Consider the following 15,706-nt stretch of genomic DNA (forward strand, 5'->3'; position numbering starts at 1 on the left):
GCCTGGCAACTGAGGCCAGTCAGAGGTGCAGCAGAAAATGGATGAGCCTCCACAAGAGGCTCCAGATGGATCCTTGAACGGTGAAAACCCAGGCCAGTCCCCAAATAACCAGGACACCTACACAGAAGGAGGAGCAGGCCAGGCTCCTCAAAGAGGTTCTGATGATGCTGGTGTTGGACCATCCGAGCAAACTGGTGACAAGGCATCCAACCAAGATGCTAGTGCAGGATCCGGACAGACTGACCAAAGAACTTCAGAAGAGGCTTCTCAGCCGACTGACCACAGGTCCCCTGGTCACACTGACAGGAGACCATCTCAGCAGGTTGACCGTAGATCATCTGGCCAGGCTGAGAGAAGAACTTCTAAGCCAACTAGTCAGCAACTGCCCAGCCTACACGAGAGGAAAGTCTCCGAGAAGATAGAAGACCGAGCGTCTTTGCCATCTGGTGGGAAAACTTCTGAGCAGGCTGATCAAGGAACTTGGGAGTATGGTGAGCACACCTCATCAGACCAAGCTGACTATAGAACATCAGGAAAGAGTCAACGCCAGTTCTACAACCAAGCTGATGTGGCTGAAGATGCCACTGATCAACGTAAGTTTAGTGAAGGTTCAGAAAGGAACTATGACAGTACTAGCCATGAAACAGAAAAACCAGCTGACTACCGATCATACTACAAAACAATTGCCCAGGCTGAGAACCGGTCATTATCTGATATCGATGACACCAAAGAGGTCAAAGAAGCTGACTTCAAAATACAGCCTTGCACATTTGAAGATAGCCAAACGGACCTCAAATCCAAGGTTTCAACTGCCGGGGAAACAGAAAGTACAACCACTATCCAAGCTTACAACCTACACGATACCGAATTCACCAGTGACTCCCAGTCCTCGTACGAAAAACTGCCCTCCATCACAACCAAAACGTACTATTCCTCCAGCCAAGACAAATTTCAAAGCACAGAAATCACTACTGTAGGTAAAAGGGACATTCTGATACCTGCCTGGGAGGTTAAAGGACAGGACAGGACCTGTGGGGTTAGGAACCAGAACACGAGTGTAGAACAATGCATGCTAAATCAGAGATGAGGAATAAACCCATGTAACATCTTCTACGCAATCCATAAGTTTCAGGAAGGATGTGAAACAGAGGTATGTTGCCTCCTAATTATCCTCAGGCCACTCAGGAAGGATCAGTGAAGCAGGATTTAGGAAGCCAAGGGTTTCCTGTTCTGCTACTAACACTGTGCTACTCAATCATTTCCCATGCTAGGTTACTACCATAGCGAGTGGGTTTGAAGTGAACTAGAAATCCCTGTGTGAGAGAAAGTATTTGAAGCAGAAAAGCTTAAGGTAGCCTCCCACCAAGTTTTGAGGTGCTTTATAGTGCTTAAGGATATGTTGGATCTCTCATAGTACTGGCTCTGAGGATCATAGGCAGTTAGTGGTTACTGGGACAGATATATTTTCTTCAATAGCGTAACCACTGGTTACAGTTAGCCATGCTTCTGTAAATAACCTTTGAACCACACTCGTGCAAGGAACCCCGAAGGTCATTAGTCACAAACACACATGCTCACACACGTGCGCACACATACACACACACACACACACACACATACACACATACACACACACACACACACACACACACACACACACACCATGAAAGTAGCATAGCCGTATCTTCCTTAATTCTTGGTGTTAAATCTTAATTCTTAATTTTAAATTTCATCAAATCTAGATCCCACTGATAAGAACAGCAAAAAAAAAATGTGCTATTACTTTTAGATTTATTTTTTTAAAAAAAGATAAATCTTTGGGGGAATATTTCAATTTCAGGATATTCAAACCGAAATTGAGCAAAGAAAGGGTTCTCAGAGAACCAGTCAAACTTACACGAGGCGGTTCCCTCCAATCATTTTTGAAGACCCTTATCAAGTTGCACTCCGCTACATGGAAAAGCACAACATTCTCCAGATATTCCAGGTAAAGCTCTTAATGCTTAACCTTCCTTCCTGGTATGGGCTTTAAACATGGTAGAAGAAATCTTCTGAAAAAGGCGGGGCATGGTGGGGTAGCATGGGTCTATTTCAGCAATTAGTGTTTTCACCAAAAGGAGTAGATGAGAAACACCAAGTAAGGGATACTGTAACGTTAAGACCATCAAAGACATTGGAGGCCATGAAGGATGGTTGTTGGGGAAGAATTGGGCCAGCAATTAACTTTTTAGTTTCAAATAAGTTTATAAGAAAAAAATCAGTGAAAAACAAAATTAAAGAGCTTTTTAGAGCTGGGTCTTCAAAAAGAGGCCATTCTCAGGACCAACTGAGAGCAACATTCTTCCAAAGGAAATGGTAGAATTAACAAATTCCTTCCAGTTCCTGAATTCATAGATCTCACTGATCCCGACATTTAAAGCAGGAACTTCCTTTAGAGAGATTTTTTGAGCAGTATGGAGCTACGAGAGATTATTGCAGCTATAATGCGGTGGGTTGTTTTTGTTCACCAAGTACATTTCTTTTCACAGTACTATTATTCGACAAGCAACCCACATATCCACCTATAACTGTGTGTTTAAGAGTATCTGTTTTAGACAGATGTAAAATTAGAGCAGTTTGCCCCTAATGAAAGCATCCAAAATAGAAAAGTTTGAAGTAGGGTAAAGAGCAGTGGTTCTTTCTCAACCTGTAGGCCCAGACCTCTTTGGGGGTCAAAGGGCCTTTTCACAGGGGTCACTTAAGGCCAACAGAAAACAGATATTTGCATCATGATTCATAACCGTAGCAAAATGACAGTTACAAAGTAGCAACAAAAATGATTCTGTGGTTGGGGTCAGCACAACATGAGGAATTGTGTTAATGGGTCGCAGCATTAGGAAAGTTGAGAACTACTGGTCCAGGGGAAGAGTATAAATACCACATGCTATGAGCACCACCATTCAAACTCTAAGTTGGTCACAGCTCTGTGAGTGGGGGATATTACTCAGACTCCTCATATAAAATAGGGATTTAAAAATATCTGTTTCGTTAGGTCTGTTTTGTTGTGTTTCCCTCTTAAAATGTCCTCTGATTGGTATAGTACAAGTGACTAGGTTTCTGCCTTTAATCAGGGAACTAGTCACCGCTAAATAGAAGGAGGGAATGTATTTAGGAAAGCAGAGTTTGAGGGCTGACAAGATAGTTCAGTGGAGTAAAAGCCCTGGCCTTTTGGTCTAAAAAGCTTAATGACCTGACTTCAGTCCTCCAAACCCATGTAAAGGGGGAAGGAGAGAACTGACTCCACAGAGCTGGCCTCCAAGCTCCCCACATGTACCAAGGTGCACACACACACACACACATACACACTAATACAAGCTCCCCACATGTACCAAGGTGCACACACACACACACACACATACACACTAATACAAGCTCCCCACATGTACCAAGGTGCACACACACACACACACATACACACTAATACAAGCTCCCCGCATGTACCAAGGTACACACACACACATGCACAGACATACATACACACTAATACAAGCTCCCCGCATGTACCAAGGTACATACACACACACACACACACACACACACACACACACACTAATACAAGCTCCCCGCATGTACCAAGGTATACACACACATAAGCACACACATACATACACAGTAATACAAGCTCCCCGAATTTACCAAGGTACGCACACACACACACATGTACACATGTACGTACACACTAATAATAAATTTTTTTAATTGATGATTCTATAATTTTTCAAATTAAAGAAAAAATAATGCTTATGAATGCAGTGTGATATTAAGGAAAATAAATTATCAACTATATACATTGTTCAATACAAATATGTATAAAAGGGCTGGAGATGTAGCTAAGCAAGAGGGCATGTGCCTCACATGCACAAGGTCTCCAGCACTATAAAATCAATTGATTAATTAATTAAATTAAAAATTCCAAGTATATATTGAATACATAATTGAGTGGCACAGATACATTGAGCATATTTGAATATATTATTCCTGAAATGTACCTGATTATTATTTCCTGAAAATGAAATGTTTGTTTGCTTTATGATAACATTTTGAGTTATTCAATAACAGCAAAAAGCATAAAGTCTGTCTCATGAATCTGATATATCCTTCCTCGTTTAATACTAAAACTAAACATAATTTTCACATTTTAAAGTCAAACATTTTGGAAGATCATATGTAAATCCCTAGTGTTTTCTATTTCTATTCAAAACACCATTCTTTGATTCTTTTTCAAGCAAACAATTTATTGACTGATCATCTAGCAATATGACAGTTCTCAAAATGCTTTACAACTTTCCCACCACCTCTTTGGTCTTGGAAACAACCAAAAAATACTCATTACTCCTTAAATTAAAATTTTATCCCTCCAAATTTGATCTTAATTTGCCTGACTTCATTCAAATAAAAAAAGTAAGATGTTACTTGGGGACATGTGGAGGTCTTTAACATGAACTATGATATACCCTGGGTAGTGGGGAGCTGACTGCAAACCTCTCAGAACCAAAGCATGGTGCGTTGTGTTTTCTCTCAGCATATCACTGAAAACCTCGTCTATGAAAAGCCGGATGATCCCCTGTATTTCATGCTCGACCAGGTACGGAGTGGGAGAGTTTCTCATTGTCAGAAAACGGCACCTACACAGACAGACGAACAAAGCAAGTCATGAACAGCTCCAAGTCACCGTGAAGGAAACATACTGCAGCTTCCATTTGAGAGTTTTTATTGAACTACAGAACAAAGCTAGGGATGGTGGCTCATATCGTGAATGCCAGTGCTCAGGAAGCAGAGGCAGACAGATCTCTGTGAGTTCAAGGCCAGCTAGGGCTTCGTAGTGAGACCCTGTCTCCAACTGAAAAAGAACATCCCTGGCATCACAGAAGCCTTCCTCATCATGACTTCCCACAAAGGAATTGCTTATTTTGACCTTTGCAATAACTTGCTCACTTCTCTTTAAAATATTACTGCTGAACACGAATCGTGAAACACTTCTGTTTAGACCTGCAAGCTCTCTGAATTGAACCATCTATGCTCAGTACTGTTTTTGTCTTACCTCTTTTGCCCAAAATTATGTCTATGAGATGGATCCATCTGTTGTGTTCATGCATTTTCGTCACTCCATGCTACTCATCACGTAGAATACTACGGCTGAGCCATTCTTTATTTTCCTGGACATGCAGATTATTTCCCATTTGGAGCTATTACAAAAAAAAAAAAAAAATCTTGCTGTGAGCTTTCCCATTCATGTCGTTCAGTGAACGACACGGCATACTTTAATCACCGGATTGTAGAACACGTATTTGCTTAGCTTCACATGGAGTGTTTTCATTTTCCAACGTGAGTGCACCAGTGTGCACCCCTTCCCCCGGCAGCTCTGTGGCTTTTCCAGTGCTCACTGTCGCCACTGTGTTTAGCCTTGGCTGTTCAGGTAAGCCAGTAGGGAACATTTACAGTGTCCCTTTGCCTTTTCCTAGCTGGTAGGCATTTGCAGGTTTTTCCATCTGTTTACTGGCCATTTGGAAACACTTGTTTTTCTGTAGTATTGCTTTATGCCTTACTCCTTAGCAACAGGCGTCTGCGTCTTCTGGCTATGGTGTTTGGTTAATCACATCTGTTTTTTCTATCCTTCCACCCCCTGTTACACTTTCTACCTTGTATCTTTTGATGAGCAGAAATGCCTAAGTTTAATATCAAATGTAACAATATTTTTCTTTATGATTATTATTTCCAATGTCTTCTGTTAGAAGTTTTACCCACATTTGATTATGGTTTCCTACATTACTCTGTGTGTGTGTGTGTGTGTGTGTGTGTGTGTGTGTGTGTGTGTGTGTGTGTGTAAAATGAAGCAGGGTTTGTTTGTTCCCTTTCACATCTATGTCTACAATCTTGAATCAGATTTGTGTATAATAGGGGATTGGGTAAAGATTCACTTCTTTCATTCATCCAGAAAGCAGCTCCTTTTAGTAAAAGGCCATAATTTATACACTGCTCTGTATTTCAATCATCCCACATGTTTGTTTATACTTTTGCTACAAAATAAGACTCTTAATTATTGTGACTGGAATAACTCAATAGAGAAAGCTTTCCCACTTTATTATTCTTTAAACATATCTCTGATCTTCTTGGACCTCTATTTCCATACTAAGAGTTTTAAGAATTATTCATGAAGTTACACAAACATGTACCTCCATGTACATACAAGCATACACCAATAGGATTGTTTGGTGTGTGGTTTCCTTCGGTCTCAACTGGGTTTTTCCTTGGGGAGACGTGGCAGCTTTAAAATGAGTGTTCCCCATCCTTTTTTGCCATCCATTTAGGTCTTAAGTTCTCTTAGTATAATTATTATTTGCATGCATGTTATGCATGTATTTTATTGGCTTTTCTCATGGGCATTTAATGTTTCGATGCTACTGTACATAGAAATTTTTAAAATTTTATGATCTAACTAGCTGGCACATAGAAATACAATAATTTTGCTATTCTTATAGTCATTAGCCTCACTGAACCTGACTTGATTCTAGCAAAGTGTTTCCAGTATTGAAGCACTGTGGGTTTCCTCAGACACACGCATGTCATTTGCGAGTCGTCTTTTGACCTTCCCAATAACTCTTCTTGACCCTTTGTCTTATCACATGTATTGCAGGTCTTCTCTTTGATACTTCCCAACCATCTTCCTCTCTTCTCCACCCTACAGAGGGGCTGGTCTATAGGGACTAAATTAAGCTTGTATCCTGATTTTCCACTGGGGTAAGCCAATGAAAACCCCTGGACGAAGAATAGGAATAAAAAAGAAAGGTGTGCTCAGGTTTATTCTACAGCCTTCTTTATTGAGTACATTTTGATCTGTCTGTCTGGGGGCATCTTATTTTGCATGACTATTACCTTTTGGATTCCAATAATATTCATATCCCACCTCAGCGCAGGCATGTGTGTGCTCACACACACACACACACACACACACACACACACACACACACACAACCTTCAGGCCTAAAGTTACTTCTACTATCTCTAGCTTTAAATGATTACCTTGTTCCATATGACTCTCTATACCTATTTCTTTTTTAAGTAACCCCTTTATGAATCACCTTCATAGAATTATATGGTGAACATACAATCTGTTTTTCTGGTTGTTGTTTTCGTTGGGATAATGGCTGATACAGTACACAGGTTAGAAATCTCCAGAATAATTAATGCTGAATGGAAGTAACTATTTGCTCTTTCAAAGGGGAGAATTTTTTTTCATTTTTTAGAACTTTTCAATCATACATGCAGAAAATTGTGAAATTGTATACTAATTGACTAATATTAAGTGACTGGGTCTATGAAGTCACCAACCAAGTTGTTATCAGAGGATGAGTCTTAAGGGACTGAAAGCATGGAGCAAAACACAGAAAATCAGTGCAAAAGCATAGCTTTTTGTAGTAATTTGAATGAAAAGGGCCTCATAGGCTCATAGGGACTGGCACTATTAGGAGGTGTGTTCTTGCTGGAGTAAATGTGGCCTTGTTGGAGGAAGTGTGTCACTGGGGATGGGCTTTGAGGTCTCAGATGCTCAAGTCAGGCCTAGAGTCTCTCTCCTCCTTCCTACTACCTGGGGATCCAGATGTAGAATTCTCAGCCCCTCTCTAGAACCATGTCTGCCTGCATGCCTCCATGCTTTCCACAATGATGATAATGACTAAACCTCTGTGAACTGTAAGCCAGGCCCCAATTAAATGTTTTCCTTTATGAGAGCTGCTGTGGTGTGGGGACCCACAGAGACACCATGGTGTGGCCTTATTTCATAGTGACTCAAGGTCAGAGAGTCCCAGTTTGTTTTGCCCTGCAAGGCTGCATAATAAATGTTTTGGCCAACTGCATGATTACCAGGTGTCTTATACTTCAAGGCCTAATTACAGGATACTTTGCCGTAAGGCATGGCTACTAGATGTTTTAAGAATTAATTAAGTATTTACACTTTTCTGTACTTTGTACCTAGAACCATTGTGTCCTTGAAAGAGGGGGAAGTCTTTTGCCTGTCTCCTTGCTTGTGTATAAAAAACTCATGAGGAATAAACTCGGGGCAACTGTGGTATTGACCCAGAGCCCTCCCAAAGCTATTCTATGTATCTGTCTTTGCCTTTTACACCATATATTTTTCATATCTATTATTTCTTAATCCTCACTCCTCCCTTAAAGGATTGTTCAATAGTCAGGCAGGACCCAACACTGTAGTCATGGTGTCCCTTCACAGCAATCGAACCCTGACTAAGACAGTTTGATTGAAAGTGAATGCAAAGAGCACACTCCACAGAGCAGAGTCAGTCTCAGGCAAATGCATGGCTCAAGAGATGCCTTGTTTCCAGTCTAGGGGCTTTTAATTATAAAGGGGATGGGAAGGGTTCCCTGAAGGAGTGGGTATTCCTTGGACTGGCCTAAGTTATATAACTTCATCCTTATTGAGCATGTGCTGACCATCCCATAATCCTCTCTGTTATAGTGAGAAAATGATATGCTGTTCATATGCTGTAGCCCCCAAGTTCTTTATGACATCCCAAAGTGACCTTGGGACACTCTCTTTCATATACATGTGTGTCTCCTTGGGAATATCCTAGGTTTTATTTCCTAAATGTGGTGTTATTTTTTCTGTTCATTGGAAGGGGCCATCATACAAGCCATAGAATGATCTCCAGGGGATGATATAGGAATGCCTGGGGGGGCAGTCTTTCTTTTTTTTTAAAGATGTATTTATTTATCATATACAGTGTTCTGCTTGCATGTGCCCCTGCAGGCCAGAAGAGGGCACCAGATCTCATTACAGATGGTTGTGAGCCACCATGTGGTTGCTGGGAACTGAGCTCAGGACCTCTGAAAGAGCAGCCAGTGCTCTTAACCTCTGAGCCATCTCTCCTGCCCGTCCCCCCACCGCCCCACCACCACCTTTTTTTTTGGGGGGGGTTTTTTGAGACAGTGTTTCTCTGTATAGTTTTGGTGCCTGTCCTAGAGCTCACTCTGTAAGACCAGGCTGGCCTTGAACTCACAGAGATCTGCATGTCTCTGCCTCCTGAGTGCTGGGATTAAAGGCATGCATCACCACTGTCTGTGAAGGGCAGTCTTGTCCGTTGCTAGGTTCTAGAGTTAACCTTTTGACTCACAGTCCTACTTTCTTCCTTCAAAATCAAGAGACATCATATTGCCAGCTCCTCAGAACTCAACTTTGTGCCTTACCCTTTCTCTACACAAAATGTCAAATCCTTTAAAAATTTAATATGAAAGGAACTAAATATGTCCTGATTACTTTAAGAGCTTTCTTCTTTGATCAGCAACCTGCTAATGAAATTCACTCATAGGATCCGTGTTGTTATTCCTTTTTATTTGTGAATTCTCTATTCTGAGTTAGACATCAGTGAGTCCATGTGGGTTGTTATGACTGATGCTAGTGTAACATAGAGTTACACTAATTTCTTGACACACATACACATGTATTTCCACCGGTTACATATCCAAACATACCTCTGGAACACTGAGTTCTTCCCTGCTCATAAATGAACGACAAAATGTTAATGCCATTGGGAGAGAAGGTAGAAGGTGAGAAGATGATTTGACCATGATCAGCTGAGCTTCAGATGTCGGGGTAAAGCCACAAACAAAACTGTCGGGAAGCTGATGTAGGCACACGGTTCTTCCTCCTTTTCCATTTCTTCTCTAAGTCCCCTGTAATCATCCTTTGTCTCATTCCTCTTCCCAAACTGTGATCTTGGGCATCACAAAAACGTCCCACAGGCCAACTGAAAAAAATCTCTCCAGGGTTCTCTTCCTCAACCCTGAGACCTTTGACCCTGTAACCACTTCACACCTTCAACTCCAGTTAGTCCCGAACCTTCCTCCATCCCCGGTGGCTACCTTGTTCCTAGACAGGTGTCCATCCTGTGGGTATTCTCCAAGGTTTAACCTTCTCTGTAGGCTTGACTGTCTCCACACTAATCAAAGAATATTCGCCTGTCTCTAGCGACTGACTATATACAATTCCCAAGTCCTCATGTCCCACAGTTATCTCTCAGGGCTTAAAATATATTGTTCCATGCTTTCTCAGTGCTCAGTTCCTGCTGAGAAGTCCATTATAGTTATGAATAATTTGCCTTCATAAGTTGATATCTTTCCCCTGCAACTCAGCTTTCAATTGTCTTTTTCTGTTCTTTAGTCTAAGAATTTTAGTTATAATGTACTGTGGAGAAATCATTTTCTAGTTATGCTTATTTAGAATTTTAAATGACTCCTACACTTGAATGCCCATCTCTTTTCCTATATTTGAGGACAGTTCTGCTATAATTTCATTGAATTAATTATTTTTCCCTAAAGATATTTATGCTTACGTGAGTGTGAGTGTGTGGGGTAGTGGTGGTAAGGATGTCCATAAAAGACATAAAAAAGATGTAGGATGCTCTGAAACTGGAGTTTGGGTGATTGGGAAGCACCTAATGTGGGTTCTGGGAACTGAACTTGGTTCCTCTGGAAGAGCAGCAAGCTCTCCTAACCAGAGAGCCAACCTTTAATTTTTCATCTCAGCTCTTTCTTCTACACCATGGGTTCTGAGCTTTGGCCTCTTGATCACATCCCAAGGTTCTTCAAAGTCATGGTTATATTCGTGTGTGTATTTTTTTTTTCTTTATGGCTGTCTGGATGTGAAATTTCCTCAACCTGTCTTCAGTCACCTCAGACAGCAGTAATAAAAGCAATTCAAAAGAGATTATGTATTTAATTGTAGCAACAACCACCAAAAAGCAAAACAAACAACAAACAAAAACCCCATAAAAACATGAATGAATGAACTACACTCCGATAAGGTTAGACGAGAATTAAACACCTTCAGGATGAGCTAAGAGTCTAAACAGTGTCAAAGCTAGAGGGATAAATAACTAGGTAGTTTAAAAAGAAGGGAAGAGGGGAAAAGAAAAAGAAAAGGAGGATAGAAAAGAGAAATGAATGTGGAATAAAATTATAAGAAACAACAAAATACAATGTGATAAATACAGAGGAGTGGAGTGTGGTAATTCAAAACTGGAATCCCAGTGCTTAGAAAACTAAGGCAGGAGGATTGCTGTGAGTTTGAAGATAGCCTGGCTATGTAGTGAATTCTAGACAGCCCTGTGTAAAAACAGACAGACAGACAGACAGACTGACTGACTGACTGACAGACAGACAGACAAGATGAGACATGAAGTTCACTTATTGGGCTGGGCTAGATGTCCAGTGAGCCTAAGCCAGTGGTCCTCAGCCTTCCTAGTGCTGCGACCCTTTAACACAGTTCCTCATGTTGTGGTGACCCCCAACCATAACGTTATTTTCATTGTACTTCATAACTGTACACACACACACACACACACACACACACACACACACACACACACACACACTAAAGGCCATGGATTTGAGAAGGAGTAAGAAGGATATGGACGGAATTGGAGGAAGGAAAAGGAAGAAAATGATATCATTGTATCTTAATTTTAAAAAAATGAATGAAGAATTTCTAGTCGGTCGTTGTGATGTTTTCCACTTCTTCTGCCATTTCCTGTGTTTTTCTTTTCTTTTCAGTGTACTTTTTATTTCCTAGACAAAGATCTCCTGACTTTAAAGGCCCTGTTTGGATCATCTCAACAATAAGATTATCTCTGAGTCATTATCTACTACTTTTCCTGCCTATGATGGATGGCATTTTTAGGTGTTTGTAAGATTCACACTGTAAGTCCTGAATGGTGTGAACACAGTATGCAGACTGAGTTCTGCTGTAGTCCTTTGGTGAACGTTGGGAGTTTTGCTGGCTGGTAACGTGCTGAGCGTCAAACCCTGAGTTCTAGCTTATCTTTTGTGATTGATGTCTTACCTCTGATCAAATGCTCAAGCATTGGCTACACTTTGATCTGTCCTGTGAGTGCATGTTTCTGGGATCCGATGGAGGTTTATGCATGGGGCTCACCAACACAATGAAGGAATCTTCTCTCACGTACATTGTGTGTGTGTGTGTGTGTGTGTGTGTGTGTGTGTGTGCATTCATCTGTGAGAACATGGGCATTGTGGGTGCCTTGGGACACATTCAGAGGTCAGAGGGCAACCTGGAGTGTCGTTCTTCACTTTCCACTTTGTTTGAGACAGTGTCTCTTTGTTGTTTTTCTGCTGACTATACCAGGCTAGCCAGCTCTGAGTGTCTGCCCAAATTTTCTCTACCTCCCATATCCCTGTAGAAACACCATGATTAAAAATGCTCCTGCCACACCTGGCAGTGGTGGTGCACGCCTTTAATCCCAGCACTCGGGAGGCAGAGCTAGGCGAAAAACTCTATCTCAAAAAAAAAAAAAAAAAAATGCTCCTGCCTCACATCCGGCTCTTGTGTGGATTTTGAACTCAGGCCCTGCTGTTTATACAGCAAGTACTTTTACTTTTGCTCCTCTCCTCAGCCCCCGAGTAGAAATTTTATCACTGAAAACTGAATTAGAAAAATCACTTTAGGAGGGCTGAGTAAACTGCTTCCCACGTAGGCATGAGGACCTGAGTTTGGTCCCTGGCACCCACATAAAAAGCTGTCACCCTGTTTTTCCTTCCTAAAGGGATCCTCCTGTCTCCACCTATCCAGCACGCTAATATTTCAAGGAGCAGTTCAGTCACTGGTGTCTTCTTCAGCCGGTGGTTCTCAACCTGTGGGTCGTGACCCCTTTGGGGGTTCACCCAAGACCATTGGAAAACATAGATATTTACATTACGATTCATAGCAATATCAAAGTGACAGTTATAAAGAGGGCTCCTAGAGCTGTAGTTACAGGCCATTGTGAGCCCCCAGACTAGGGAGCTGGGGACCAAACCCAAGTCCTCTGCAGGGACAGTGTGTGCTTCTAACCACTGAGCCATCCCTCCAGCCCCTGTATCTCTATTTTGTATTGGTTTTATCTAGAGATGACACCATGCAGCCTTAATTTGTGGTGTCTAAATTGTTTGTACTGGCTCCGCCCAAGGGTTTCTGTATTTTAAAGTTCGACTTATTTAACCCCCACAGAGATGTAGTAATTCTGAGTAGATAAAAATTCCAAATGGAAAATGTCCCTTTTCCTCTTCTCCTTAGGTACAGGAGATGATCAGATACAGAGAGCAGCGGCGAAGCATCTGAAGACAAGCCTCTCGCCAGCCTCGTGTCCTCTGTCATCGGTGGCCGCGCTGCGCTCCACTCTCACTCGACCAAATGTGTTTTCAGTAGGCATTGGTGGTCACTCTGCCTAAATGTGTTCTCGATTTTTAGGTCAGAATGCGTAGGGTACCTTTGTAAATTGCACATACCTGTTCTAGATATCTCTGGAAAGTCACACAAAATATACACATTATGGCTACCTGTGCATTGGCATTTCAATACTTGCTCCCACAAAGCCTGAAATGGAAGAGGATCAGGTCTCAAAAGGGACAAGAGACCACTCGTAACTATTCCCAGCCTCTCCAAGAGCATGAGAACCTTACCCAGCTCTAAGCTGCTCACAAAATTTCAATCAGAAAATGTGTGGAAAACATTTTTATTATTTTAACAAATGATTATTAGGATTAGCGATGTTTCATATTAACGGCAACATAATATTAGTACTATTTTCTTTCTTATCACTGCCGGCTTCATTCTGCCATTGGTGAATGAGATTTAATCTTTTCCTGGTTTTTAGCCTACGGTAAAGCTCAGACACGTTTTACTACCTTATATACATCTGTGCAGGTGAGGCAAAAACGTCACTTCCTCATCACCTTTATCCTCTAAAGAAATCTATATCATGTGGAATGTACTACCAGTCCAACTGGTATTTAACAGCCAAACACTTTAACTCAGTCTAATCTGGTATGAGAATATCTGGTCAGAAATCATGCTTGAGATGATTATTTGATTCTATTTTTGTATGCCGAACGTTTTAAAACTTTTCTATGCAAACATTGAGGCGGACTTGACTCTGTATTTTTAGCTAATGATGTGGGGAGATCATGTGGCTGCATTGCAATGAATTCTGCTTGTTTGACGTTCACACACAAATTCTGCTGTCCTGTCTCTGACATTTATTTCTCATAATTATACCCCAAACATTCCTGTCTGGTTTCAAGATTATTTAGCTTTTCCTGTAAGTTGTTCATGAAATGTGCATGTGTTCAAACTCAATAAATGTTCTCTATGCAGATAAAGATACTGCCTGCTGGTGTCAGCCTGGAAGATGAGCTGAAAGCTGATTGACAAGCGGGAACCTATGGAACAAACTAGAGTGATGTAAACTAATTGGGTGGTCGAACAAAATAACCTAAGGACTGAGAGGCCATTCCTATTATTAGTGACAGAAATATGGAGTATTAGCCATGGTGTATTAGCATTGAATCCATGCCAGGTTGGTGCTGCATACTTTTAATTCTAGCATTTAAAAACCAAAGAAGGACAATCTGAAGTCCAAGACCAGCCTGGGCTATGTAACAAGATGATCTCAAATATAAAAGGAAACAAAAAGGGACTGATGAAATGGCTCAGTGCATAACAGCACTTTCCTCAAAAGCGGACAACCTGAGGTCGACCCCTGAATCCCACAGTCAAATGAAGGAACTGACTCTGGGGGGAAACAAGTTGTCCTCTGACCTCTACACTGTCATTGCGGTGCACATGTCCCACCATGTCTTCCCCCAACACCACCATGCCTTCACCTCACATGCATCATACACATGCCACACACAGACCTTCACAGCAATAATAATACTAAAGACAAATCAACGTTAAAGCATTGAATTTAGTTCATGTTTGGCCCTAGTTTTAGCAAGTTTTCTCAAGTTTCTAGAGGCAGAACACTTCAGAACCAACCTCTCCGGCAGCTGCAGCTCCACCCTTAGGTTGTCTCGGATGCCTTTCGTCACCGTCATCATCCATTTGTGACCTTCCATAGTGAGGCAGTGGACCAAAGGACCAGCTGCCTGTGATTCCTTCGGCACGTAGTTACCTGAGAAAGAAGATGTACACAACACTTCCCACACAGTGACTCAGGCTCTCTCCACAAAGGCATCCAGTGCAGATCGACCAGCAGGAGTCCCTCAGTAGCAGGAAGTAGTCCCTCACAGGCCAGAAGTAAACACTCAACGTGGGAATCTGAGAGCAGACAACTGTGGAGCAGAAACGGGTTAGGGGGGCAAGGGGGACGCTTGGAATTGGCCCTTTATGAGTAAAATGCAGAGAAAGTCTCAGTGGACAGTAAACTGAGGTTGGAACACGCGGTTTATTTTATTTTATTTGTTTTTTTGAGACAGGGTGGCCTTGGCTGTCCTGGAACTTGCTATGTAGACCAGGCTGGCCTCAAACTCACAGAGATCTGTCTGCCTCTGCCTCTCCAGTGCTGGGATTAAAGGTGTATACCACCATGCTTGGCTTGAAAGGCATGATTTCTTGAAGGAAGCTTTCAAGGATGGTTGTGAAAGAATGATTCACAGGGCTACAAGTTGTGTCTCAAGTATTGTTTTTGTTTTGAGATGGAAACTTAAGCAACCCAGGCTGGTCTTAGACTTGCTGTACATCTGAGAAAGACCTTGGGCTTCAGCTTTTCCTGCCTCTGCCTCCCAAGTACAAAGGCTTATAGGTGTGTGTCACCATGCTGGGCTCCTGTAGTACCCAGGGCCTCGGGTGTGCTAGACAAGCACTCTATTCACTGAG

At 41.8% G+C, this 15,706-nt stretch overlaps 1 protein-coding gene across 3 annotated transcripts; it reads left to right on the forward strand.

Annotated features, from left to right (window-relative positions):
• Window positions 1–10: 10 nt before the first annotated feature.
• On the forward strand, window positions 11–14,709 carry Tex55 (testis expressed 55). 3 transcript variants are annotated; one of them, XR_009382344.1, is made up of 5 exons: window positions 11–973; window positions 1,841–1,987; window positions 4,562–4,624; window positions 13,124–13,297; window positions 14,204–14,709. XR_009382344.1 is itself a non-coding variant. In XM_059277432.1 (4 exons), the coding sequence occupies exons 1-4, from the start codon at window positions 38–40 to the stop codon at window positions 13,166–13,168; spliced, it is 1,191 nt and encodes a 396-aa protein (XP_059133415.1). In that variant the 5' UTR covers window positions 11–37; the 3' UTR covers window positions 13,169–13,391. The 3 variants fall into 3 exon arrangements, 2 of the variants coding, with proteins under 2 accessions (XP_059133415.1, XP_059133416.1); XM_059277432.1 differs by lacking the exon at window positions 14,204–14,709 and having other exon boundaries at window positions 13,124–13,391; XM_059277433.1 differs by lacking the exons at window positions 4,562–4,624; window positions 13,124–13,297; window positions 14,204–14,709 and having other exon boundaries at window positions 11–977; window positions 1,841–1,952.
• Window positions 14,710–15,706: the final 997 nt, after the last annotated feature.

The sequence above is a fragment of the Peromyscus eremicus genome, chromosome 12 (genome assembly GCF_949786415.1).
Source record: "Peromyscus eremicus chromosome 12, PerEre_H2_v1, whole genome shotgun sequence".
NCBI lineage: Eukaryota > Metazoa > Chordata > Mammalia > Rodentia > Cricetidae > Peromyscus > Peromyscus eremicus.